This window comes from Pongo abelii, chromosome 7 (genome assembly GCF_028885655.2).
Source record: "Pongo abelii isolate AG06213 chromosome 7, NHGRI_mPonAbe1-v2.0_pri, whole genome shotgun sequence".
Classification (NCBI taxonomy): Eukaryota; Metazoa; Chordata; class Mammalia; order Primates; family Hominidae; genus Pongo; species Pongo abelii.
Window position 1 is genome coordinate 39,975,580 of NC_071992.2, and position 25,964 is coordinate 40,001,543.

The 25,964-nt window shown below is 49.0% G+C and overlaps 1 protein-coding gene across 1 annotated transcript in view; it reads left to right on the plus strand.

The window, feature by feature from the left end:
• Positions 1-5,007: 5,007 nt before the first annotated feature.
• The window catches only part of EIF4EBP1 (eukaryotic translation initiation factor 4E binding protein 1), a 29,979-nt gene continuing 9,022 nt past the window's right edge, over positions 5,008-25,964 (plus strand). The window contains exon 1 of the mRNA XM_002819004.4: positions 5,008-5,238. Within this exon, the coding sequence (XP_002819050.1) occupies positions 5,094-5,238 (145 nt within the window). The 5' untranslated portion in view covers positions 5,008-5,093. The remainder of the gene's footprint in view (positions 5,239-25,964) is intronic.

Here is a 25,964-nt window from a genome sequence, read left to right on the forward strand (position 1 = left end):
GCAGTGAGCTGGGATCGAGCCACTGTACTCCAACCTGGGCAACAGAGTGAGAATCTGTCCCAAACAACAATAATAGTAATAATAATTTAAAAATCACTAGATTATTTATTTATACTTAGAGACGAAGCCTCACTATGTTGCCCAGGCTGGCCTCAAACTCCTAGGCTCAAGTGATTCTCCCACCTCAGCCTCCCAAATAGCTAGCACTACAGGCGCATACATGCCTGTGCCTTGCTTCTTTGTAATATTCTTTACAAAATACCGGTAAACCTAAGTGTTTCCCTGAGTTTTGTGAGCCACTCTAGCAAATGAATGAAACCCAAGGCCCGGGTTGTCAGAAGCACAGATCACAGGCTGTACTTTTGACTGACATCTCAAGTGGGGGGCAGTCTTGTAGGACTGAGCCCTTAACCTGTGGGATCTTGCACTATCTCCAGGCAGATAGTGTCAGAATTCGACTGAATTAGAGGACATCAAGCTGGTGTCCCCTGGAGAATCTACCTTGGCCAAATTGCTCGGTTGCTGTGTAGGGAGGAAACCTCACCCAGCTGATGTCTGAGTGTGGAGTTGGACATGTGAGAAGAGGAAGAAGAATTTGGGTTTTTTTCCTATGTCCTTTTCTACTCAATTACAAGACTTGATATTGTCAACCTAAAGAAGAAGCTGAGGCAAAATTAATATAAGTAGGGAGTTTATTTGGGCTAAACTTGAGGACTGCAACCCAGGAGCATAGATTCATGTCCTGAATATACACTCCAATTAACAGGAATCACAAGTTTACAAGTTACAAGTTTAAGGCAATAGGTTCTGATACAAAGTGGTCTGTCAAGAATTCTCATTGGTTTACAGAAATAGTATCAATTAATGATTCGCTATACATTGATTTTTAATTTTTAATTTTACTTTATTTTTGAGACAAGGCACTCTTGTCACCCAGGCTGGTGTGCAGTGGCGTGATCTCGGCTCAATGCAACCTCTGCTACCCAGGTTCAAGCAATTCTCCTGTCTCAGCTTCCCTAGTAGCTGGGACTACAGGCGCATACCACCACGCCTGGCTACTTTTTGTATTTTTAGTAGAGACGGGGTTTTACCATGTTGGCCAGACTGGTCTCAAACTCCTGACCTCAGGTGATCCGCCTGCCTCGGCCTCGCAAAGTGCTAGGATTATAGGCTTGAGCTACAACTCCCGGCCACATTTTAAAAATTTTTTTGTAGAGATGAAGGGGGAGGGTCTCTCTGTTGCCCAGGCTGGTCTCAAACTCCTGGCCTCAAGGCATCCTCTCACCTTGGCTTGCCAAAGTGTGGAAATCACAGGAGTAAGCCACCGCACCCAGCATTGACTATACACTGTTAAGTTATAGGGTCCACACCCTATATGGTCTTTAGTGCAGCATTATTATTAATAGGTTAATTTATGGCTACTTGTGACGATAGCCAGCAGTTTCAAGAGATGAATACATAGCTCAAAAGGGGGTACTGGGATGTGATTGCTGTCTCATTTTAATGTCTAGGTCTGATAATTTAAAAGGATTCCCATTCCTCAGATAAAAGCTGTTTTTTCCATATGAATGAGTTTCTGCTCTAGAAAAACGTAGAGGGGCCGGTCACAGTGGCTCATGCCTGTAATCCCAACACTTTAAGAGGCTGAGGAGGGAGGATCACTTGAGGCCAGGAGTTTGAGACCAACCTGGGTAACATAGCAAGATCTCATTTCTACAAAAAAAAATTTTTTTTTGAGATGGAGTCTTGCTGTTGCCCAGGCTAAAGTGTAGTGGCAGGATCTTGGCTCACTGCAACCTGCGCCTCCTGGGTTCAAGTGATTCTCCTGTCTCAGCCTCCTGAGTAGCTGGGATTACAGGCACACACCACCACATCTGGCTAATTTTTGTATTTTTAGTAGAGACAGGGTTTCACCATGTTGGCCAGGTGGTCTCCTGACCTCAGGTGATCTGTCTGCCTCGGCCTCCTAAATCCTCATGCTGGGATTACAGGCATGAGCCATCTCGCCTGGCCAAAAAATTTTTTCTTTAATTAGCCAGGTGCAGTGGCACACACCTGTAATCCCAGCTACTGGGGAGGCTGAGGTGGGAGGATTGCTTGAGCCCAGGAGTTGGAGGCTGCAGTAAGCTATGATTGTGCCTATAATTAGCCACTGCACTCCAGCCCAGGCAATAGAGTGAAACTCTCTTTTTTTTTTTTTTTTGAGATGGAGTCTCGCTCTGTCACCCAGGCTGGGTGCAGTGGCACGATCTCAGCCCACTGCAACTTCTGCCTCCCAGTTTCAAGCGATTATCCTGCCTCAGCCTCCCGAGTAGCTGGGACTACAGGCGTCTGCCATCATGCCTGGGTAATTTTTTTTTTTTTCGTATTTTTAGTAGAGACGGGGTTTCACCGTGTTAGCCAGGATGGTCTCAATCTCCTGATCTCATGATCTGCCCCCCTCGGCCTCCCAAAGTGTTGGGATTACAGGCGTGAGCCACTACACCCAGCCTGAAACCCTCTCTTTTTTGAAACAAGGTCTTGCTATGTTGCCCAGGCTGGTCTCTGAACTCCCGGCCTCAAGCAATCCTCTGGCCTTGTAATCCCAGCCCTAGCTGGGATTATAGGTGCACATCGCTGCAACCAGCAGGCCTGGTCTATTTTTACCTTATTTTATTTATTTATTTTTTGAGCCCCGGCTGGAGTGCAGTGGCACAATCTTGGCTCATGGCAACCTCCACCTCTGGGGCTCAGGTCATCTTCCTACCTCATCCTTGAAAGTAGCTGGGACCACAGGTGTGAGCCACAACACTGGGCTAATTTTTAAATTTTTTTGTAGAGACAGAGTTTCACCATGTTGCCCAGGCTTGTCTCAAACTCCTGAGCCCAAGCAATCTGCTCACCTCAGCCTCCAAATGTGCTGGGATTACAGGTGTGATCCACAGCACCTGGACGAAATTAATTTTTTTTTTTTTTTTGAGACGGAGTCTCACTCTGTCACCCAGGCTGGAGTGCAGTGGCAGATCTTGGCTCACTACAACCTCTGCCTCCCAGGTTCAAGCAATTCTCCACCTCAGCCTCCTGAGTAGCTGGGATTACAGGCGCCCGCCACCGTGCCCGGCCTGTTTTTTTTCTTTTTTTTTTTTTTTTTTTGTATTTTTAGTAGAGACAGGGTTTCACCATCTTGGCCAGGCTGGTCTTGAACTCCCGACCTCATGATCCACCCACCTAGGCCTCCCAAAGTGCTGGGATTACAGGCGTGAGCCACTGCACCCAGCCGAAATTTATTTTTTTTCTTTTGAGACGGAGTCTTGCTCTGACGCCAGGCTGGAGTGCAGAGGCGTGATTTCGGCTCACTGCAACCTCTGCCTCCCAGGTTCAAGCGATTCTCCTGCCTCAGCCTCCCGAGTAGCTGGGACTACAGGCACGCGCCACCATGCCCAGCTGATTTTTTTTGTATTTTTAGTAGAGACAGGGTTTCACCATGTTGTCCAGGATGGTCTCGATCTCTTGACTTCATGATCCACCTGCCTCGGCCTCCCAACGGGTTGGGATTACAGGCGTCAGCCACTGCGCCTGGCCCAAAATTAATTTTTATAATGTATTTTTCTTAACCCAGTATACTCAAAATATTACCAGTTCAACATACAATCAATATAGAAACAAATTATTCAGGTATTTTACATGATTTTTTTCACACTAAGTCTTTGAAATATGGTGTGTATGTTAAACTTGTGACAGTTTGGACTGGCCACATTTGGAGTGCTCAACGTGCACCTGTAGCTGGTGGCTACTGTCTTAGCCACCGTAGGCCTAAAGTTTCCCTCAAAAGTGAGACCAAACTCAACAGGTCTCCCTATCTCAGGCCTTGGCCCATCCTGAAACTCCACTGGCTACTAGTTATCCTTCCAAAAAACAACTCGAATCATGTCATCCCCCTGCTTAAAAGATCTCTGATATCTCCTGCCCTTCTATGACAAAGTCCAAGCACTTCGGCATAATTTGAAAAACTCAACGACCTGACCCCAATTTCCTTTTTAAAAAATTATTATGTATTTTTTAGAGATAGAGTCTCTGTCACTAAGGGTGGAGTGCAGTGGTGTGATCACAGCTCACTGGAGCCTCAAACTCCTGGGCTCAAGCATCCTCCGGCCTCAGCTTTCTGAGTAGCTGGGCTTACAGGTGCACCACCCAATTTCTCTTTTAAACTGCCCTCCCCTCTTCACCCTCTTCCCCACAATATGTGCCCAGAATGCTAAGAACTTCTCAAACCCAACAAGCTTTTCCATCCTCGGTCCTTGCACTTTTCTCTCTCCCCTTGAACATCCATCCATCCATCCAAGGAGTACCTACTAAACCTCAGGTGGGCGTTGGACTCAATTCAGGGGCTATCGGGAAACCGTTTTGACAAACTCTTACTCCTCCCCTACGCCCGTCCCCACCCCCCACCTCCGCGCCCCCAGCTCTAAATTTAGCTCCCAGGACGCCGTTGGTTGGTTCACTCCTCCTCCCACACCCTCTCTAAAGGCCGGGAACGGAATTGTTAGCCCCTCTACCCCCACCCCCATCAAGGTCAAGAAATTGAAGCGGGGCGGGGGGCAGTGAGCATGACCACTCAATCCCCACTTTCTCATCTGAGGAACTAAGGCACGAAACAGGGAGTGCCGAAGGGTACACTGGGCCTGATGTCCTAATGCAGAAACCGGGCCTTCCTGCAGTGGGCCGGCTCAGCTCGGATCTCCGCGCGGTCCTGAGTCGCCGCCCCCAACCCAGCCAAGGATTAACTTAGGCGAGCTATCCCGCTCGCCACCCCATCCCCGTCCCTGCCAGCGTGGCGGGGAGGGACCCCGGACGGAGGGGCAGTCGCTGCGTGGCGCCCGTGCGGAAGAGCCCGTGAGCAGACTGGAGTGGGTCGGGGGGCGGCGGGGGATCCCACGTGGAAGCAGCGTCCTGCTGTGTAGGGCTGCGGCGCGGACTACAAATCCCAGGGGCATGGGGCGGGAGAGGCGGAAGGGGCGTCCTGGGGCGGGGCGGGACGGGACGGGGCGAGGCGGAGCGAGGCTGGAGGCGCGGGAGGGCAGCGAGAGGTTCGCGGGTGCAGCGCACAGGAGACCATGTCCGGGGGCAGCAGCTGCAGCCAGACCCCAAGCCGGGCCATCCCCGCCACTCGCCGGGTGGTGCTCGGCGACGGCGTGCAGCTCCCGCCCGGGGACTACAGCACGACCCCCGGCGGCACGCTCTTCAGCACCACCCCGGGAGGTAGGCGCGGGCTTGGCGACGCCGCTTGCCGGCTCCTGGGCGGGCGGGAGGATCGGGAATCGCGGATTGGACCAGGTGTCCAGGCTTAAGGGCGCAGTGATTGGAAAGAACGGAGAAGAGGCATCGGGGAGACAGCGAGGGTCATGGAAGTGGCCGCCCGCCTGTCCTCTGAGTGCGTCTTCCAGACCCGAGTTGCAAACTGCCCGGTTCGTTTCCTCTTTCTGTTAGGTGTCAGACAGCTGACACCTAACAAACACGCACGCCTCCAGGACTGCCACATGCCGAGCTGTGCTGCCCCTTGTGGGTGTTGGGGGCGCTCCCGAGGCGGGAGAGGGCGGAGTTAGGGTGGCCCACGATCCAGGAGAGGCCTGGCCTGGTGTTTTTATGGGATGGGTATTATCTGTTGGGATAAATGATTCCTGCAGGGCCCTTTTTCCTTCCCTAAGCACCCCTAGTTTTGCGTTGGACTCGGGCGCTCTGACGGAGGTTCGGATCTGGGGGTGCTCGCCTGCTCCAGCAGCGCCTCCCGGGCACCTGTGGCACGTTCCTCATTTACGCGAGTGGGATCTCCGCGGGGGGGCCTGGCGCCACGGGCAGGGCTGTGCAGAAAAACACGTTCTTCTGTCCGGGGAGAGGAGGAGGCACCGTGTGACCTCCCTGGGAGAGGATGAGGAAGAGGAAGCTGAGCTGGCACGGGTGGGGGGGCCAGCCTCGGGCTGCCCTCAGGAACCTGGCATTCCCTCCCAGCCCCGGAGCCCCAGCGCACAGACGCTGATGAAACCTACGCGCCTGTTTGCATGATGAAATAAATCCTCGTGGCTCTCCACTCCCCTCCCATCGTCGCACTGCCCCCACCCCTTTTTGCTCCTCTCCCTTCATCCTCCTCCACGCTGCTTTCCAAACTACTCGAAAACGCGACAGATCCTGGCGCTTGGCTCGGTGGCGGGCGGGGGCCACATGCTTATTTTCTCAGGCAGCTGTGCCACCAGCAGCGAGCACGGCCAGATCCGAGGTCCTCTGCTGTTTGATCCAAAGCATACACTGTTAGAACGGTTAGGGATCTTGTCCAGCCCTGCCGCCTTATTCTACAGAGCCCGGCATTGAGGCCCCAGAGCTTGAACACGTGTCTGTTGCCCATTGTCACACCGTTTTCCCAGATTGGACAAGAAATAGCAACCAGGCAGAGAAGGGAGAAATGCTTCCTTTTCTATTAGAAATGAGCCAAGGAAAAGCTCCCAGGGGCTCTTGTTGCCACTTCCGACTCATCCTCTTTCCCTTGCTGGGTCTTTTGTAGTCCATGCTGTTCTCCTTTGTCTCTGTCACAATGGTCTACCAGGACAATTCCTGACAATTTTGGAGTTCTTTCAACTGAGGGTGTAAGTGTCTGCTGGATTTGTTCAGGGTGGGCCCTGAGGCCGGCCTGAAGGCGCAGGTAGCCCTTTTTTGCACCCTTTATTGCTGGATTGTTGGGTCAAATTGGAAGCCACGGATACTGTTGATAGGCACTTCTGGCCCGTTTATAGGCACTTCTGGCCCCGGTACCAAGGTTCACACCTGTAATCCCAGCATTTTGGGGAGCCGAGGCAGGAGAATTGCTTGAGGCCAGGAGTTCAAGACCAGCCTGGGCAACATAGTGAGATTCCATCTCTACAAAAAAACAAACAAAACAACAACAACAGCAACAACAAAACGTTGTCCTAGCTACTACAGAGGCTGAGGCCAGAGGATCGCTTGAGCCCAGGAGTTGGAGGCTGTAGTGAGCTATGATTGACCACTGCACTCCAGCCTAGGTGACAGAGCGAGACCCTATCTCTAAAATAAATAATAAATATAAAATATAGGAACTTCGAATCCACTTTTCACTTTGGGTTGGGAAGTGGGGAGTGAGCAGGGGGCTGACAGACCACAGCAAATCCCCCTCCCTTTGAAGGTCTTTAGCAGTAGGGGGAGTGGGGAAGGGACTTCTGCATCAGGGCGTAGCATATGTTTCTGAGATCACTGGAAGAAGCTAGCAGTGCCAGGAGCCTAAAGCCAGCTCACTCTTTGGGTCATCCAGTGGAGCAGGTACAGCTCACAGTCCCTAAGCCAGGGAAACCTGGCTGACTTCCACTAAAGTCAAGCAAGCCTGGTCAGCCTCGATTAGCCAAGGTGTGGACTCTTCCTCCAAAGCCCACCTCAGCCCACCTCTGCCAGGGCAGAGAAGCCGAAATGGTCACATCGCAGGACCCTTTTGCTTCAGAGCATAATACTGCCTCTCAGTCTTCCAGGTGCTTGAGGATAACTGGGGGCTTCATTTAAGTGCATATTCTGATTCTGTAGGTGGGGGTGGAAACTAGATTCAGCATTTCCTTTTTTTCTTTTTTCTTTCCTTCTTTCTTCTTTTTTTTTTTTTTTTTTTGAGACAGGGTTTTACTCTGTCACCCAGACTGGAGTGCAATGGGGCAATCTCAGCTCACAGCAACCTCCACCTCCCGGGTTCAAGCAATCCTCCCACCCCAGCCTCCCCAGTGACTGGGACAACAAGCATGCACCACCCATGCCCGGCTGATTTTTTTATTTTTTGGTAGAGATGGGGGTTTCACCATGTTGGCCAGGCTGGTCTCAAACTCCTGACCTCAAGTGATCTGCCTGCCTCGGCCTTCCAGAATGCTGGGATTACAGGCATGATTCACCATGCCTGCCTAGATTCAGCATTTCTAACTAGCTCTCACTGATTGGTGCACATACCACACTCTGAGTACTCAGGAATTAGTGGAACATAATAACTTCCCTCACCTTTCAGATCTCTGGAGCCTAGCAAAAAAAAAAAAAGATGGCTCCATCCAGGTAAACTTTGATCCGTCTCTAAATCGTGGTGTGGAGAGCCAGGCTTTTTATAGAGTGTCTGAATGGCTGTCTGCACCTGCTTACTTATAGGGACTGTCAGCTTCTCAGGAAGAACCACTGGAGTAAGTAGCCACCAGTCACTCCTGCTGGGAATGGCCCTCAAGTGATTGTCCCTGGAGGGAAAGAAGCAGTGGTTGGGTTGCACTATCTCCATTCCTGTTTGCTTTCCTTTTTTTTTTTTTTGAGACGGAGTTTCGCTCTGTCGCCCAGGCTGGAGTGCAGTGGCGCGATCTTGGCTCACTGCAAGCTCCGCCTCCCCGGTTCACGCCATTTTCCTGCCTCAGCCTCCCGAGTAGCTGGGACTACAGGCACCCGCGACCATGCCCGGCTAATTTTTTGTGTTTTTAGTAGAGACGGGGTTTCACCGTGTTAGCCAGGATGGTCTTGATCTCCTGCCCTCGTGATCCGCCCGCCTCGGCCACCCAAAGTACTGGGATTACAGGCGTGAGCCACCGCGCCCGACCCTTTTTTTTTTTTTTTTTTTTTCCTGAGACAAGGTCTCACTGTATCACCCAGGCTGGAGTACAGTGGCACGAACATAGCTCACTGCAGTCTCAAACTCCTGGGCTCAAGTGATCCTCCTGCCTCAGCCTTGCAAGTAGCTGGGACTATAGGCACGTGCCACCATGCCCTGCTAATTTTTTTATTTTTTTGTAGAGGCAGGGTCTCTCTGTATTACCCAGGCTGGCTTCAAACTCCTGGGCTCAAGCAATCCTCCCACCTCGGCCTCCCAAACTGCTGGGATTATAGGCATGAGTCACCTCACCGGGCCTCCAGTTTGCTTTCCATGGTCATTAACTATTTGCACACTGAGGCTCTGCTCTGAGGTTAGCTGTCCGGAGTACTTAAGATAATTTAATTTAATTGCCAAAGGGAGTGTCATGTATGAATATTTGAGTCTGTGGAGTCTTAGAAATATCCAGCAACACCATAAACAGCTTATTAGCCAGCAGAACCTTTGAGTGGGTCAGAAAGAAACTTTCCCTCATCAATCTCCACATTCCCAGCTCCGTGTTGCATGTTTGACTCTGAAGCCTATATACAGGCTTGGATGGCAGTTGTGCCAAAGACCCGTACCTGGATAAGGTGAATCCGAGGTGAGCAGGTAGGGCTGCAGGTGTTAATGGCACCCTGTTTGGTTAAGCAAACAAGGTCTGTGCCCAGGAAGCTTACCTTGGAGCAGCTCCCAAGTCTTTGGACATGAAACAGGCAGTGCTGGGAAGAGAGGTACGTAGGCTGGGCACTGAAGCCAGAGCACAGCCTATGTCCTGAGGCCTTAGTCACATGGAGGGAAGAAGTTATTATTAAGGATGTGTTAAAAGAGCTTGGACATTAATGCAGTGAGGGAGAAACAATGGACCCTCATCTCACATTTACCTGAGCTTCCTTTTAAAGTGTTTAAAGGAGCTGGGTGCGGTGGCTCATTCCTGTAATCCCAGCTACTAGGAAGGCTGAGACAGGAAAATTACTTGAGGCCAGGAGTTCAAGACCAGCCTGAGCAACATAGTGAAACTCTGTCGGTATAAATTAAATAAATAAAATTTTTTAAAGTGTTGGAAGCATTCCACACTGTGTCCCTTATTAAAGATTTGGTGGGGGGTTCCTGGTGTAGAGCACCCCAAAATCCCTCCAATCCCCAGACTCCTTTTTATTATTATTATTATTTTGAGACGGAGTTTCGCTCTTGTTGCCCAGGCTGGAGTGCAGTGGTGCGATCTTGGCTCACTGCAACCTACGCCTCCTGGGTTCAAGCGATTCTCCTGCCTAGCCTCCCAAGTAGCTGGGATTACAGGCATGTGCCACCACACCCGGCTAATTTTTGTATTTTTATTAGAGACAGGGTTTCACCATGTTAGTCAGGCTGGTCTCAAACTCCTGACCTCAGGTGATCCAACCGCCTCGACCTCCCAAAGTGCTGGGATTACAGGCATGAGCCACCACACCCGGCCTTATTATTTTATTTTATTTTATTTTATTTTTGAGGCAGTCTAACTCTGTCGCCCAGGCTAGAGTGCAGTGGCGTGATCTCAGCTCACTGCAGTGCAGCCTCCACCTGCCAGGTTCAGGCCGATTCTCCTGCCTCAGCCTCCCGGGTAGCTGGGATGACAGGCATGCACCACCATGCCCAGCTAATTATTTATTTATTTATTATTATTATTATTTTCCTCTTTTGCTCTGTCGCCCAAGCTGGAGTGCAATGGTGCGATATCGGCTCACTGCAACCTCCGCCTCCTGGGTTCAAGCAATTCTCTTGCCTCAGCCTCCCGAATAGCTGGGTTTACAGGTGCACGCTACCACGCCCGGCTAATTTTTTGTATTTTTAATAGAGACGGGGTTTCACCACGTTGGCCAGGCTGGTCTCGAACTCCTGACCTCGTGATCCACCCACCTCAGCCTCCCAAAGTGCTGACATTACAGCCATGAGTCACCGCGCCCGGCCGATTTTATTTTATTTTTGAGGCAGAGTCTCAGTCTGTCACCTAGGGTGGAGTGCAGTGGCATTGTCTCAGCTCACTGCAGCATCCGCTTCCTGGGTTCAAGCAATTCTCCTGCCTCAGCCTCCCGAGTAGCTGGGACCACACACCCGGCTATTTATTTTTGTAGAGACAGGGTCATGCTTTGTTTCTGAGTCTGGCCCTCTAGTTTTTTATTATTTGAAAGAGAGGCCAGGTGCAATGGCTCACACCTGTAATCCCAGCACTTTGGGAGGCTGAGCAGATCACCTGAGGTCAGGAGTTCAAGACCAGCTTGGCCAACATGGTGAAACCCCATCTCTAATAAAAATACAAAAAAAAATTAGCCGAGCCTGGTGGCAGGTGCCTGTAATCCCAGCTACTCAGGAGGCTGAGGCACAAGACTCACTCGAATGATTCTGGGTGACGAGAGTGAAACTCCGTCTCAAAAAAAAAAGAGAGAGAGTTTGATTTTTTTTTCTTCCTAAAAGAGCAAAAAAGTCCTTCATTGCCAAATCTGAGGAAAAAGGGTCAGCAGAGTGGTACCATATTTATCCATTGACATAAAGTAGCAAGGCATTTTCTCATATGGACCTTTATTTTGATGTTCTGGAAGATGAGTTAGGAAGGCACAGCAATATTGTTTCTTTCTTTTTTTTTTTTTTTTTTTTTTTATTTGAAACAGGGTCTCACTTTGTCACCCAGGCTGGAGTGCAGTTGCAGCCTCAACCTCCTGGGCTCAAGCAATCCTCCCATCTCAGCCTCCCAAGTAGCTGGGACTACAGGCATGCACCACCACGCCCGGCTAATTTTTGTATTTTTTGGTAGAGATGGAGTTTCACCATGTTGCCCAGGCTGGCCTCAAACTCCTGAGCTCAAGTAATCCACTCGCCTTGACCTCCCAAAGTTCTGGGATTGTAGGCATGCTCCACTGTGCCTGGCCTGGGAAGGCACAGCAATATTGAAAAAAAGGAACATTGCTTTCAAAGGTGAGTTTTTAAAGAAAAAATGTTCAGTTGTGCACATAGATTCTGGCCTGTGCCAACAAACCCATGAAAAACCTGTTTCTTTCTGGTCTGACTTAGACCCATGCCTGGGGTCTCTCTCCATTATGATTCATAGCGAATGAATCACACGTATTTGTTTACGTGTTTGTTCCCTAGGTTAGCCAGGAAATTTTTTCTGAGCAGTCTTACTCATCTTTGTATCCACATGACCTAATGCCAGGTCTAGTGTCTGGAAGGTGAAGAGTTGAAAAGAATGCTGGAATGAAAGCATTCCCCTCAGGATAACCTAGTTTTCTTATTTTATTTATTTATTTATTTATTTATTTTTGAGACTGAGTCTTGCTCTGTCGCCCAGGCTGGAGTGCAGTGGCGCGATCTCAGCTCACTGCAACCTCCACCTCCCTGGTTCAAGTGATTCTCCTGCCTCGCCTCCTGAGTAGCTGGGATTACAGGCACGCACCACCACACCCAGCTAATTTTTGTATTTTTAGTAGAGACGGGGTTTCACCATGTTGGCCAGGATGGTCTCAATCTCCTGACCTTGTGATCCACCCGCCTCGACCTCCCAAAGTGCTGGGATTACAGGCGTGAGCCACCATGCCTGGTCAGGATAACCTAGTTTTCTTACTATCAGGCCTGAGTCTCCGCTGGCTTAATGATGACGTTTAAATTTCCTTTTCTGTCCTTTCAGTTGCAGGGTATAAGTGTTTATCTCAGAATGTCCCAGGGGCAGAAACTAACTTTCTCTGTTTTGATGTTGTTGTTGTCTGTTTGTTTGTTTGTTTGTTTGTTGAGATAAAGTCTTACTCTGTTGCAGGTTGGAGTACAGTGGCACGATCATGGCTCGCTGCAGTCTCGACCCCCTGAGCTCAGGTGATCCTTTTGCCTCAGCCTCCCCAGTAGCTGGGACTACAGGCACACACCACCACGCCTGGCTAATCTTTAAATTTTTAGTAGTGACAGAGTTTTGTCATGTTGCCCAGGCTGATCTGGAACTCCTGGGCTCAAGAGATCCACCACCTCAGCCTCCCAAAACACTGGGATTACAGGTGTGAGCCACTGGATTGGCCAGAGAATAACCTTCTCTGAACCCTCCTACTTATCCTCATACAGATAGTCCCCGATTATGATGGTGTGACTACAATTTTTGACTTTACGATGGTATGAAAGTGATATGTGTTCAGTAGGAATTGTACTTTTTAAAATTGTTTTTAAGACAGATTCTTGGCCAGGCACGGTGGCTCATGCCTGTAATCCCAGCACTTTGGGAGGCTGAGGTGGGTGGATCACGAAGTCAAGAGATAGAGACCATCCTGGCTAACATGGTGAAACCCCGTCTCTACTAAAAGTACAAAAAATTAGCCGGGTGTGGTGGCACACGCCTGTACTCCCAGCTACTCAGGAGGCTGAGGCAGAAGAATTGCTTGAACCCGGGAGGCGGAGGTTGCAGTGAGCCGAGATTGCGCCACTGCACTCCAGCCTGGGAGACAGAGCAAGACTCCGTCTCAAAAAAAAAAAAACAAAAAGGCAGAGTGTTGTTCTATTACCCATGTTAGAGTGCATTGGCATGATATCGGCTCACTGCAACCTCCGCCTCTCGGGCTCAAGCGGTCCTTCCACCTCAGCCTCCCAAGTAGCTGGGATTACAGGTGTGCGCCACCATGCCCAGCCTAGAAATTGTACATTGAGTTGTGAATTTTGATCTGTTTCTGGGCCAGCGATACGAGGTACATACTCTCGAGATGCTCGGCAGAGACAGTGAGCTGCAGCTCCCATTTAGGCCCACAAACATGAGGACAAATGGCCAGTCACAAGCTTGTCCAACCCGAGGCCCTCAGGCCGCATGCGCCCTGGACAGCTTTGAATGAGGCCCAATACAAGTCCGTAAACTTCCTTAAAACACTATGAAATTTCTTTTTTTTTTTTTTTTTTTATGCTCAGCTGGAGTGCAGTGGCACAATCTCGGCTCACCGCAACCTCTGCCTCCCGGGTTCAAGTGATTCTCCTGCCTCAGCCTCCCGAGTAGCTGGGATTACAGGCATGCGCAACGACACCCAGCTAATTTTGTATTTTTAGTAGAGATGGTGTTTCTCTATATTGGTCAGGCTGGTCTCGAACTCCCAAGCTCAGGTGATCCACCCGCGTCGTCCTCCCAAAGTGCTGGGATTACAGGCGTGAGCCACTGCACCCAGCCAGTGTTAGTGTATTTTTTGTGTGGTCCAAGACAATGCTTCTTCCAATGTGGCCCAGGGAAGCCAGAAGATTGGACAGCCCACTATAGAGTCTATAGTGTGCTGTGTTGCCCAGGTGGTTTTGTCTAGCTGTAGACTAATGTAAGTGTTCTGAGCACATTTAAGGTAGGGAAGGCTAAGCTATAATGTTCAGTAGGTTAGGTATACTAAATGCTTTTTTTTTTTTTTTTGTGAGATGGAGTGTTGGTCTGTCGCCCAGGCTGGAGTGCAGTGGTGCAATCTCTGCTCACTACAGCCTCTGCCTCCCAGGTTCAAGCCATTCTCCTGTCTCAGCCTCTTGAGTAGCTGGGATTATAGGCGTGTGCCACCACACCTGACTAATTTTGTATTTTTAGTAGAGATGGGGTTTCACCATGTTGGCCAGGCTGGTCTCAAACTCCTGACCTCAAGTGATCTGCCCGCCTCGGCCTCCCAAAGTGCTGGAATTACAGGCGTGAGCCACCGCGCCTGGCCCTAAATGCATTTTTGACTTAAGATATTTTCTACGTATGGTGGATTTATTGGGACATACTTCATTTTAAGTCAAGGAACATTTGTATTAAACAGTATTGCTGATATTTCTTGTCCCAATATTACTGAACAGGGAGTGGATGTGACTTTTTCTTTTCTTTTTTTTAAAAAACAATAACAAAAAACTTTTTATAGATAGGGCCTCACCTCTGTGGCCCAGGCTGGAGTGCCTATGGGCTGAAGTACAGTGGTGCCATCACCACTCACTGTAACTTTGAGCTCCGGGGCTCAAGCAGTCTTCCTGCCTCAGCTTCCCGAGTGGCTAGGACCACAGGCACACGCTACCACGCCTGGCTAATTTTTATTTTTTGTAGAGATGAGGTCTCTCTATGTTGCCCAGGCTGGTCTTGAACTCCTGGCCTTAGGCAATCCTCCTGTCTCAACCTCCCAAAGCATTGGGATTACAGATGTGAGCCACTGCACCTGGCAACTTTTTCTTATACTGAACAAGCCAGTATTGGGGCCAGGGTCTCAGACACTGGGACTGATGCTCTTTATTTACCTGTTTGCATCCAGCATTGCTGACACAGCAAGAATAGGTAACTGCTGCCCACTGGCATTTGGGCATGCACAGCAAAGGGCTCCATGTAATCTAATGGTTATCCCCATGAAAGCTCATTAAGAGAGCTCAGATACTAGGCCCAGAGGATCAGGGCTTCTTAGCTGTGCAGGGACACTTGGTGAAAATGGTTGTGTCAGTTAGCTATTGCTGTATAACAAGCCATCCCCAAACAGTAACTAAACAGCAGAGATTTGTTATTGCTCTCCATCTTTTGGGCTGGTTGGGTTCTTTGTAGTTCTTGCTGAGCTTACTCATATGGCTGCATACAGTGGATGGCTGGATTGTCCTGGGGTGGAAGCTCCAAGATGGTCTTACCCATACATCTGGGGCATTGCTGGGGACAGCTGGAAGCCTGGCAGTCCCCTCTATCCTCTTGGTCTCCCAACATTCTGATCACTCCGTAGTCTAGCTTGAGTTTTATTTACATGGTAGTTTCCAAGGCCACTTAAGCCTGGGCTCAGAAGTCCCATAACATCACTTACCAAGTATTCTACCGGTCAAAGCAAGTCACAGGGCCAGCCCAGATTCAGGGAGAGGGAAAATAAATGCCTTTTGTTGTTGTTGTTGTTGTTGTTGTTGTTTTGAGAAGATGGAGTCTCTCTCTGTTGCCCAAGTAGCAGGGATTCCAAGCGTGCACCACCATGCCCAGCTAATTTTTGTATTTTTAGTAGAGACAGGGTTTTACCATGTTGCCCATGCTGGTCTTGAACTCCTGAGCTCAAGTGATCCGCCCGCCTTGGCCTCCCAAAGTGCTGGGATTACAGGCGTGAGCCATCGCGCCTGGCCTTTTTTGTTTGCTTGTTTGTTTGACAGAATCTGGCTCTGTAGCCCAGGCCAGAGTGCAGTGGCACAATCTCAGCTCACTGCAACCTCCTCCTCCCAGGTTCAAGTGATTCTCTTGCCTCAGCCTCCCAAGTAGCTGGGATTACAGGCACCTGCCACCACGCCCGGCTAATTTTTGTATTTTTAGTAGAGGCGGGGTCTCACCATGTTGGCCAGGCTGGTCTCGAACTTCTAACCTCCGGCGATCTGCCTGCCTTAGCCTCCCAAATCACTGGGATTACAGGCATGAGCCACCACACCTGGCAAGAAATATATGCCTTTTAATGAGGGAAACTACATGTGCAAACAGGAATGGGAGGAGTGATAGGAGCCACATTTTCTAATAATCCTCCACAAGGGCCAGACCTCGAAGAATGGGTCTTAGAGGGAACGTGCTGCCTGTCCTGATGTGTGGCCAGCAGAGCCAGGACCAGGTGCAGAAGCCGACTGGAATCAACCCTGTGAATCAGGGTTAAAGAACAAAGGACACCTTCCTGAAGGTACTGACTCATAGATCCCATACCCTGTTCTCACGGCCTTATGTTCACTTCCACAAAGCAAACCACACAAGGTCGGGTGCAGTAGCTCATGCCTGTATCCCAGCACTGTGGGAAGCCAAGGCAGGTGGATTGCTTGAGGCCAGGAGTTCGAGACCAGCTTGGGCAACATAGTAAGACCCTGTCTTTACAAAAAAATTTAAAAACTAGCCAGGCGTAGCAGCATGCACCTGTAGTCCTAGTTACTTGGGAAGCTGAGGCAGGAGGATCTCTGGAGCCCAGGAATTTGAGGTTACGGTGAGCTACGATCACGCCACTGCATTTCAGCCTGTGTAACAGAGTGAGACCCTGTCTCAGAAGAAAAAAAAAAAAAAAAGGGCAAACCACACAGGTGGCCATGATGCTGGACCGCTAAGCAATATATTCCTCTTTGTGTTGTGCCTTCATTGCAGGCCATCACCCAAACCATCTCCTCTTCCCCCTCCAAGTGTCCTGCAGGCCAGGCTTTGGGAACACTCTTCAGAGGAACCTACACCTGCCCTGCCCTACCCAGCACTACCATGTGAATATCCTTAATTTTCTGTAGTACTTGCAATAGGATGGACTCATGTGTCTGTGCCCAGCAGTACAAAACCAGGCAGGAATGAGAATAGCAGAGGGTACAGTCGGGCTCAGTACTCCCTTTGGTTTGGAAGTGGACAGTGTGGAGGTCTCTTGCCTTAAGGAGCATGTGTGTGAGTGTGTGGTGTAAACAGATTTCTCTCTTCTGCCCTTCTGAACACAAGGGTAGAGTGGGCCTGCCTTAGTTTACTATGGCTGCCATAACAAAATACCACAGATTGGGTGCTTTAAACAGAATGAATTATCTCCCAGTTCTGGAGGCTGGAAGTCCAAGATCAAAGTGCCAGCAGGGCTGGGTTCTGAGGCCCTTCTCCTTGGCTTGCAGATGGCCACCTTCTCCCTGCATCTGCACATGGGCCTTCCTCTGTCTGCATCCAAATCTCTTCTCATAAGGACCCCAGTCAGACTGGATTAGGGCCCCACCCTAACAGCTTCATTTTAATTTAATCATTCCCTTAAAGACTTTATCTCCAAATACAGTTACATTCCGAGGTACTGGGGTTGGGCTTCAACATAAGAGTTTTGGGGGCAGGCCAAGCATGGTGGCTCATGCCTGTAATCCCAGCACTTTGGGAGGTCAAGGCGGGCGGATCGCTTGAGGTCAGGAGTTCAAGACCAGCCTGGCCAACATGGCAAAACTCTGTCTTTACTGAAAATACAAAAAATTACCCAGGCGTGGTGGCGGGTGCCTATAATCTCAGCTACCAGGAGGAGGCTGAGGCAGGAGAATCTCTGGAACTGGGGAGGCGGAGGCTGCAGTGAGTTATCATGCCACTGAACTCCAGTCTGGGTGACAAAGTGAGACCCCATCTCACACACACAAAAAAAAGTTTTTGGGAGAGATGCTATTCAACTATTCAGCTCATAACAGGGCCATTCCCCTTTCCAACTGGGACAGCAATCACTACTGTTTGTAATGGGAGTCATTTCAGAAGGTCATTCCCTATTGGTAATGAATTTCAGGGACAGCTTCACCCATAGGGTGCATTTGAAGTGTTTGGGAGGAGATTAAGGAAGGGGAGGAGCTTGGCCAGCAATCAGAATAATTAGCTCAGCTATTTTGTTCTGAAAGTCTCTGTCAAAGCCAATTTTCTTTTCTTTTCTTTTTCTTTCTTTCTTTTTGAGATGGAGTCTTGCTCTGTTGCCCAGGCTGGAGTGCAGTGGTGCAATCTCGGCTCACTGCAACCTCTGCCTCCTGGATTCAAGCGATTCTTCTGCCTCAGCCTCCTCAGTAGCTGGGACCACAGGTGCGTGCCACCACGCCCGGCTAGTTTTTGTATTTTTAGTAGAGACAGGGTTTCACTACGTTGGCGTGCTGGTGTCAAACTCCTGACCTCAGGCGATCCACCTGCCTCGGCCTCCCAAAGTGCTGGGATAACAGGCGTGAGCTATCACACCTGGCCTGAAGCCAATTTTCAAAGAAACTGACCTATTCCCTCCCATGCCAGGGCCTCAGAGGGAGAGGCTGCCGATCGTCCCCATCTGGTATCCAGCAGCTTCATAAGACCCCTGGCCCCTGAGAAATGTTGGGATCTTCGTTCTCTTTGTGGAGGTCAGTGGTTGGGGGGCAGAGGTAAAGAAAAGTCTTGGACTGAGCGTGCTCTGCATCTCTCACCAAGATTTCCACCCCGGCAGTTCTGTCCTGCTTGTTAAATAGACCAGCCAGCCAGAAAAGCCACCCAGACATATGTGATTCCTCCCTGGACTGTGTGGCGAGGAGGGAGGGAAGACCGAGATTCTGGCATGTCGGCGTATTTACCTCCAGGTTAACAGGGAGCTGCCTCAGAGCTGGAGTTCAGATTATCCAGGGTGTTTTGCTCACTGGCTGTTGGCTTGGATCTGAGCATAAGCATTTGGACCTCCCCCACCCTGGCCCTGTTGTGAAATGCTCTCCCTCTCCCTGGAATGGGAACAGCAGTTCTAGGAATTCCATCCTCGTACTCTCACTAAGCCTCACGTCTCCACATCCAATGGAAGAATGCTTCTGCCAAAGGAACCCCAGGGGAAAGTGAGGGCCATGCACGGCTCAGTTTACAGAAGTCCTATCCAGCCGCAGAGTATGGGCACTGGAGGGCTATGGGGAAGCGCTCAAGGCAGGGAACATCCTGTTCTGACAAGCACCCAGAAGTCTAAGACCTCTTAATTTTTCCAGCTGAGAGTGTTAGCTAAGGGGTGGTAGCCTGGTCTGCCTTACTACTTTTATTTTATTTTGTAGAGACAGGGTCTCACTCTGTCACCCAGGCTGGAGTACAGTAGCATGATCCCAGCTCACTGCAGCCTCAAACTCCTGGGCTAAAGCGATCCTCCTGCCTCAGCCTCTGGAGTAGCTGGGACCATAGGTGCATGCCATCATGCCAGGCTACTTTTTAAATTTTTTGTAGAGATGGGGATCTCACTGTGTTGCCCAGGCTGTTCTCAAACTCCTGTCCTCAAGCAATCCTCATGCCTTGGCCTCCCAAAGCACTCTGATTGCAGGCATGATCCAACCTTGCTAATTTTAAACAGTAGGAGGCATTTAGGATTGGAGTCAAGGTGGGTTAGGTTGGCCTCTGGACGGCTGTGAGGGGACAGCCTTTCTGGGCCTGTTTCCTCTTCTGCAAGGTGAAGCTCCTGTGTGGGGAGTTGTAAGAGGGAATAAGACCTAGCACGTCAGGCTGTGAGCACAGACCAGAGGGGATGACAGATGGCAACCACGATTGCTGTATGCACCTCGCCTGAAAATCTAAGCCTTCATTCATGCAGCACTCCAATGCTCCTTGGCCTCCAAAAATGCTTCCTGTTCCCGGCTCATGACATCTTTCTTTGGTTGCGTATGTTCTCCCAGGTGATTTTCTCTTTAACAGCAATTATGTGAGTGTCACTTTATTCTCATACAAAGAATCTTGATGTTCTTTATTTTATTTAATCTTCACAATACTCCTCTGAGGTGTGGATTTTGTTATTCCCTCCCTCTTATAACTGAGGAATGAAAGTGCAACTTGGAGTTCAGGGACTGGTATGTGGCAAGCCCAGGTTTGAGCCCAGAACATCTGCCTCCAAGCACTATGCTATTTGTACATTAAGTACCTGCCAACAAGGAGATCCTAAAAATAAATGGCACATGCCTGGTGCTTTCAAAATAGTTTGAATGAGCCTAGTACAATGCCATTGTTTTACAGGTGAGGAAACTAGAACCTAAGGGAATGTCTCTATGGCTTTATTTATTGTAATCCCAGAACTTTGAGAGGCCGAGGTGGGGGGATTGCTTGAGCCCACAAGTTCAAGACCAGCCAAGGAAACATGACAAAACCTTATCTACAAAAAAAAAAAAAAAATTAGCTGGGCATGGTGGTGCATGCCTGTAGTCCCAGCTACTTGGGAGGCTGATGCAAGAGGATCACTTGAGCCCAGGAGGCAGAAGTTGCAGTAAGCCAAGATCACACTATTGTTCTCCAGCCTGGGCAACAGAGTGAGACTCTATCTCAAAAAATAATAATAATGATAATTAATTAATAGAAATATTTATTTACTTATTTTTAGAGACAGATCTTGTTCTGTCTCCCAGACTACCATGCAGTGGTAAAATTGTAGTTCCCTACAACCTTGAATTCTGGGTTCAAGCCATCCTCCTGCCTCAGCCTCCTGAGTAGCTGGGACTGCAGACATGCACCACGACACCTGACTAATTTTTTTGTTTGTTTGAGACGGAGTCTTGCTCTGTCACCCAAGCTGGAGTGCAATGGTGCGATTTTGGCTCACTGCAACCTCTGCCTGGGTTCAAGCAATTCTCCTGCCTCAGCCTCCCAAGTAGCTGGGATTACCGGCGTCTGCCACCACGCCCAGCTAATTTTTGTATTTTTAATAGAGACAAGGTTTCACCATGTTGGTCAGGCTGGTCTCAAACTCCTGACCTCAAGTGATCCACCTGCCTTGGCCTCCCAGTGTGCTGGGATTACAGGCGTGAGCTACCCCACCCGGCCTACACCTGGCTAAGTTTTAACTTCTTTTGTAGAGATGGGATCGTGCTTTGTTACCCATGCTGGTCTTGAACCCCTCCATTGCTTTATACATTGAAAGCAAACTACTGTCACCACAAAGCATGCCTTGAAAAAAAATATCATTCCTATATTTGGTGCACATTTGGAGTTTAAAATCCTGAAGGATACTGGCTAACAAACATGCTGAAGTTCATGATGATTCTTGGTTTCCTTGGGCCTAAAAAGGAGGGAGGACACCCTCACCCTGTCCCTTCCAAGTGTCTCTCCTGAGTTGCTTACCTGTCCTTTGATTTATCCCTGCTTTGACTGATAATTGGTTGCTGGTATGGATGGAACTGAATAAATGGTGAAATATGTCACCTGGACCCTGCAGGTCATGATAATAACTAGAATTGTATGGGGCTTACACTGTGTCAGCCACTGTTCAAATCCACACAGTAACCCTACGAAGTTGGCATTATCATCATCATCATCATCATCATTGTCGTCGCCAATCTGGAGAAGCAGAAACTGAGGCACAAAGAGTTTGTCATAACTTGCCCAGAGTCGCGAGAGCTAGCAAATGGAATGACAGAGCTGGGTTTCCAAAGGATTTCAGGTAGAATGAGCCTCAGTTATTGTCCCCAGGTAGTTCAAGACCGAACCTTGAACTCTACCCCCAGCACACGATGGGCTGGATCCCAGCTACACAAATGGTTTGAGGTGTAGGGGTGCTCCTCTCTTCTTCCCTTGCCCTGCTGGGAGGCAGGGTTGTGGGTTTCCCTGCTCTGCATCTCTGGGTTGGCAATGAAGGTCAGCCTTAGCTCACCTCCCTCACCCCTTGGGCACTGCAGAACTGGGGTGAGACGGATGTTTCTCTGGGCCGGGGGTTTAGGGTCAGGCTGCTTGGAAGCAGGAAGATGGAGGACTTGGTATCTGTGTCCCTTGGTGGTCTCCCCTTAACGCCTGTCTGTGGACTTCACACACTTGGCTGTAATCACTTCTTTACAGGTCTTTCTCGACTAAATTACATAAGGTTTAGATCTAGGCGCTTTCACTACATCTGACTTTTTAAAATCCCTAGCGCCTCGCATGGTGCTAGTACAAAGTAGAGGTTCAGTGAGTAAATAAACGAGACCAGCACACCTACTTTCAGGAAAAAGAATTGAGCAAAGACCAGCAAATATGTGGGTAAGGATTAACACTTTTGTCCCTGGATTGCAGTAGTCTCTATACTTGAATACAGTTCATGGGAGTTAAGGTGTAGTGTAGGGCTTTGGATTTTTTTTTTTTTTTTGAGACAGAGTCTCACTCTCTTGCCCAGGGTGGAGTGCAGTGACACGATCTCGACTCACTGCAACATCTGCCTCCTGGGTTCAAGCAGTTTTCCTGCCTCAGCCTCCCAAGTAGCTGGGATTACAGGCACATGCCACCACTCCCAGCTAATTTTTGTACTTTTAGCAAAGACAGGGTTTTGCCATGTTGGCCAGGCTGGTCTCAAACTCCTGACCTCAGGTGATCCACCCACCTTGGCCTCCCAAAGCACTGGGATTACAGGCATGAGCCACTGTGCCCAGCCTGAATCACTTTTTTGATAAATGAGATTTTTTTACTTCTGTATTTTCTCTCTTCCTCTCCCCTGATTGTCCCAATAAAATTACATTTCAAAGTTTTAAAAATCCAGCCAGGTGCAGTGGCACACACCTGTAATCCCAGCTCCTCAGGAGGCTGAGGCGGGAGGATCACTTGAGCCCAGAAGTTTGAGTCTAGCCTGGGCAATATAGCAAGATTCTGTCTTTAAGGAAAACAAAAAACAAAAACAGGCTGGGTGCAGTGGATCACTTGAGCCCAGGAGTTCCAGCCCACCCTAGGCAACATGGTAAAACCCCGTCTCTACAAAAAAGTATATACAAAAATTAGCTGGGTGTGGTGACACTTGCCTGTAGTCCCAGCTACTCAGGAAGCTGAGGTGGGAGGATCACCTGAGCCCAGAGGTCCAAGGTTGCAGTGAGCCGTGATGTCACCACTGCACTCCAGCCTGAGTGACAGAACAAGACCCTGTTTCAAAAAAAAAAAATTTAAACTAAAATTAAAAGTAAACATTTCTTGTTTTTATTATGATGATTCTTGAGCCAAGTACTATCTATAATAATAGCATTTCCACTTTTATATATTTTTTTTAAAGCAGAGTTAATAATTGCTTTGTTTTAAAAATGTGCTTAGTTTTCATTTAGGTTTTCCCAAACCTTCCAGAAGCTCTCTAAAATGCCTCACAGTAAGGTCTTGCACACAGTCGGACTTCTAGATTTATCTGCCCATATTTTCCCTCTCTCCTGAACTAAGACAAGATTTGGAGTAACGGTTTGGCTGCTCTAGCCCTGCCACACAACTGTCAATGTGGGGTTCCCTGAAGCCCTAGTCTTTCTATAATTTTGACAGAACACATCTTACTGTATTCTTTCTGAAATGTCTCTATGGCCAGGCGCAGTGGCTCACACCTGTAATTCCAGCACTTTGGGAGGCTGAGGCAGGAGGATCATTTGAAACCAGGGTTTGAGACCAGCCTGGGCAACATAGCGAGACCCTGTCTCCAAAAATAAAATTTAATTTAATTTAAAGAAAAAAGAGAGGCCGGGTGCGGTGGCTCACACCTGTAATCCCAGCACTTTGGGAGGCCGAGACGGGCGGATCACCTGAGGTCAGGAGTTCAAGACCAGCCTCAACATGGAGAAACCCCGTCTCTACTAAAAATACAAAATTAGCCAGGCGTGGTGGTGCAGGCCTGTAATCCCAGTTACTCGGGAGGCTGAGGCAGGAGAATTGCTTGAACCTGGGAGGCGGAAGTTGCAGTGAGCTGAGATTGCGCCATTGCACTCCATCCTGGGCAACAAGAGCGAAACTCCGTCTCAAAAAAAGAAAAGAAAAAAGAGAAGTATCTCTGTTATACTTTTACTTGATTTGTGTTTGGCAGGGGATAAGATGCAGGTTGAAATGAATTTTCCGTCAGATTGTGAAGGCGTCGAGGCACTGTTTGCAGGCTTCCAGTCTTGCCATTTAAGACATTTTATGCCCTTCTTATTCCCTGTCCTTGTGTATACCTGCAAATCCTATAAAGGATTTTCTCTTTATCGCCAGTATTGTGAATTTCACAATGACGTTAACTGAGTGTTTTAAATTCATTGCACTACTTACTGAAAGGGGAGCTTCAATTTCAATTTCAAGACATCCCTTTCAATTCAGGAAAATTTCCGTCTTTTTTTTTTTTTCTTCGAGACAGGGTCTCGCTCTGTCCCCCAGGCTAGAGTGCAGTAGCGTGACCTCAACTCACTGCAACCTCCACCTTGTGGGTTTAAGCAATCCTCCTGCCTCAGCCTCCCGAGTAGCTGGGATTATAGACACATGCTGCCATGCCCAGCTAATTTTTGTATTTTTAGTAGAGATGGGTTTTCACCATGTTGTCTAGGCTGGTCTTAAACTCTTGATCTCAAGTGATCTACCCACCTCGGCCTCCCAAAGTGCTGGGATTACAGGCATGAGCCACCACACCTGGCCTTTCTTCATATTTTTAAAGTAAATTCCCTTTTATTCGTTTCTCTTTTCTCCTTCTGGACTTCCTGCCATCCAATATTGGACCCCTAATTTATTATCTTTTTGCCTATTGTTCATCTCTCTTTGTCCTTTGGTTTTTCTTTTTTCTTTTTGAGATGGAATCTTGCTCTGTCCCCAGGCCAGAGTACAGTGGCACAATCTCGGCTCACTGCAGCCTCCGCCTCCTGGGTTCAAGCTGTTCTCATGCCTCAGCCTCCTGAATAGCTGGACTACAGGTGTGTACCACCACACCCAGCTAATATTTTGTATTTTTAGTAGAGACGGGGTTTCACCATGTTGGCCAGGCTGGTCTTGAACTCCTGACCTCATGTGATCCACCCGCCTCAGCCTCCCAAAGTGTTGGGGTTGTATATGTGAACCACCATACCCGGCCTCTTGTTTTTCTTTAAGGTTTTCTGCTTCCTTTATTCCCTGTTTCCTCCTGTTGATTTGCTTAGATCTTGCCTTAAATGCTACAAGCCTTTCTCAGAAATGTGTGGGAACATTTGACTGGTTGGTTTTTCAAATTTTTTAAAATTTATTTTTTGACACAGGGTTTCACTCTGTCACTCAAACTGGAGTATAGTGGCACAATCTTAGCTCACTGCAGCCTTGGACCTCCTGGGCTCTGGTGATCCTCCCACCTCTGCCTCCTGGGTAGCTGGAACTACAGGCGTGTGCCACCACGCTTGGCTAATTTTTGTCTTTTTTGTAAAGACAGGATTTCCCCGTGTTGCTCAGGCTGGTCTCAAACTCTTGGGCTCAAGCAATCCACCTGCCTTGGTCTTTTCTTTCTTTCTTTCTTTTTTGAAAGACAGGGTCTCGCTCTTTCACTCAGGCTATGGTGCAATGTCATGATTATAGCTCACTGCAGCCTCAACTTCCTAGGCTCAACTGATCCTCCCACCTCAGCCTTCCAGAGTGTTGGGATTACTTATAGGTGTGAACCACTGCACTGGGCCTGGCTGTTTTTATTTAAGGGTGGGGAACTCAGGAGCTGACCAGGAGTCCCTTGTGAGGCCCAGAGACTAATGGGTTCCATCTGGTGGCTAGCTGGTTTTATTCACTGTGGAGCCCCATGCCACAATCAGTTTCTGTAGGTCTTTATCTTCACTCTTTATTCTGAAGCAGGGGAGAGGAGAGGGCTTAAGGCTCACCATTCAGGAGGTCAACTTTAATTTCCCTGTCACCCTTCTCCTTGGGGCAAGGGACACCTGGCACCCCTCTGGTAAGTTTGCTTAAGAGAGTAAACCTCAGGGCAGCAGCTAAATGCTGGTAAGAACCTGGGGTTTCCATTTTCCATACAGACTTTCAAGCAGTCTCCCTGTTATCAGCCCCCATCCCCAGATTCCATGCTGTGCCTAATTCCTGAACCTTCCTGGGGTTCTCTGGGGCAAACGGAGAACTTGCTCCACCCCAACCTCCCTGCATTTCAGTGTCACCTGCTTCCTCCCCATGAGATCGTTGACCGCTCCTGTACTTGCCTCTGTTTTTACCTGTTGTGATTTGGGGTGACAGTTGGAGCTCTCCCTGCATCCAGGTTGGAGAACGTGCTTGTACTTCATTCTTGGT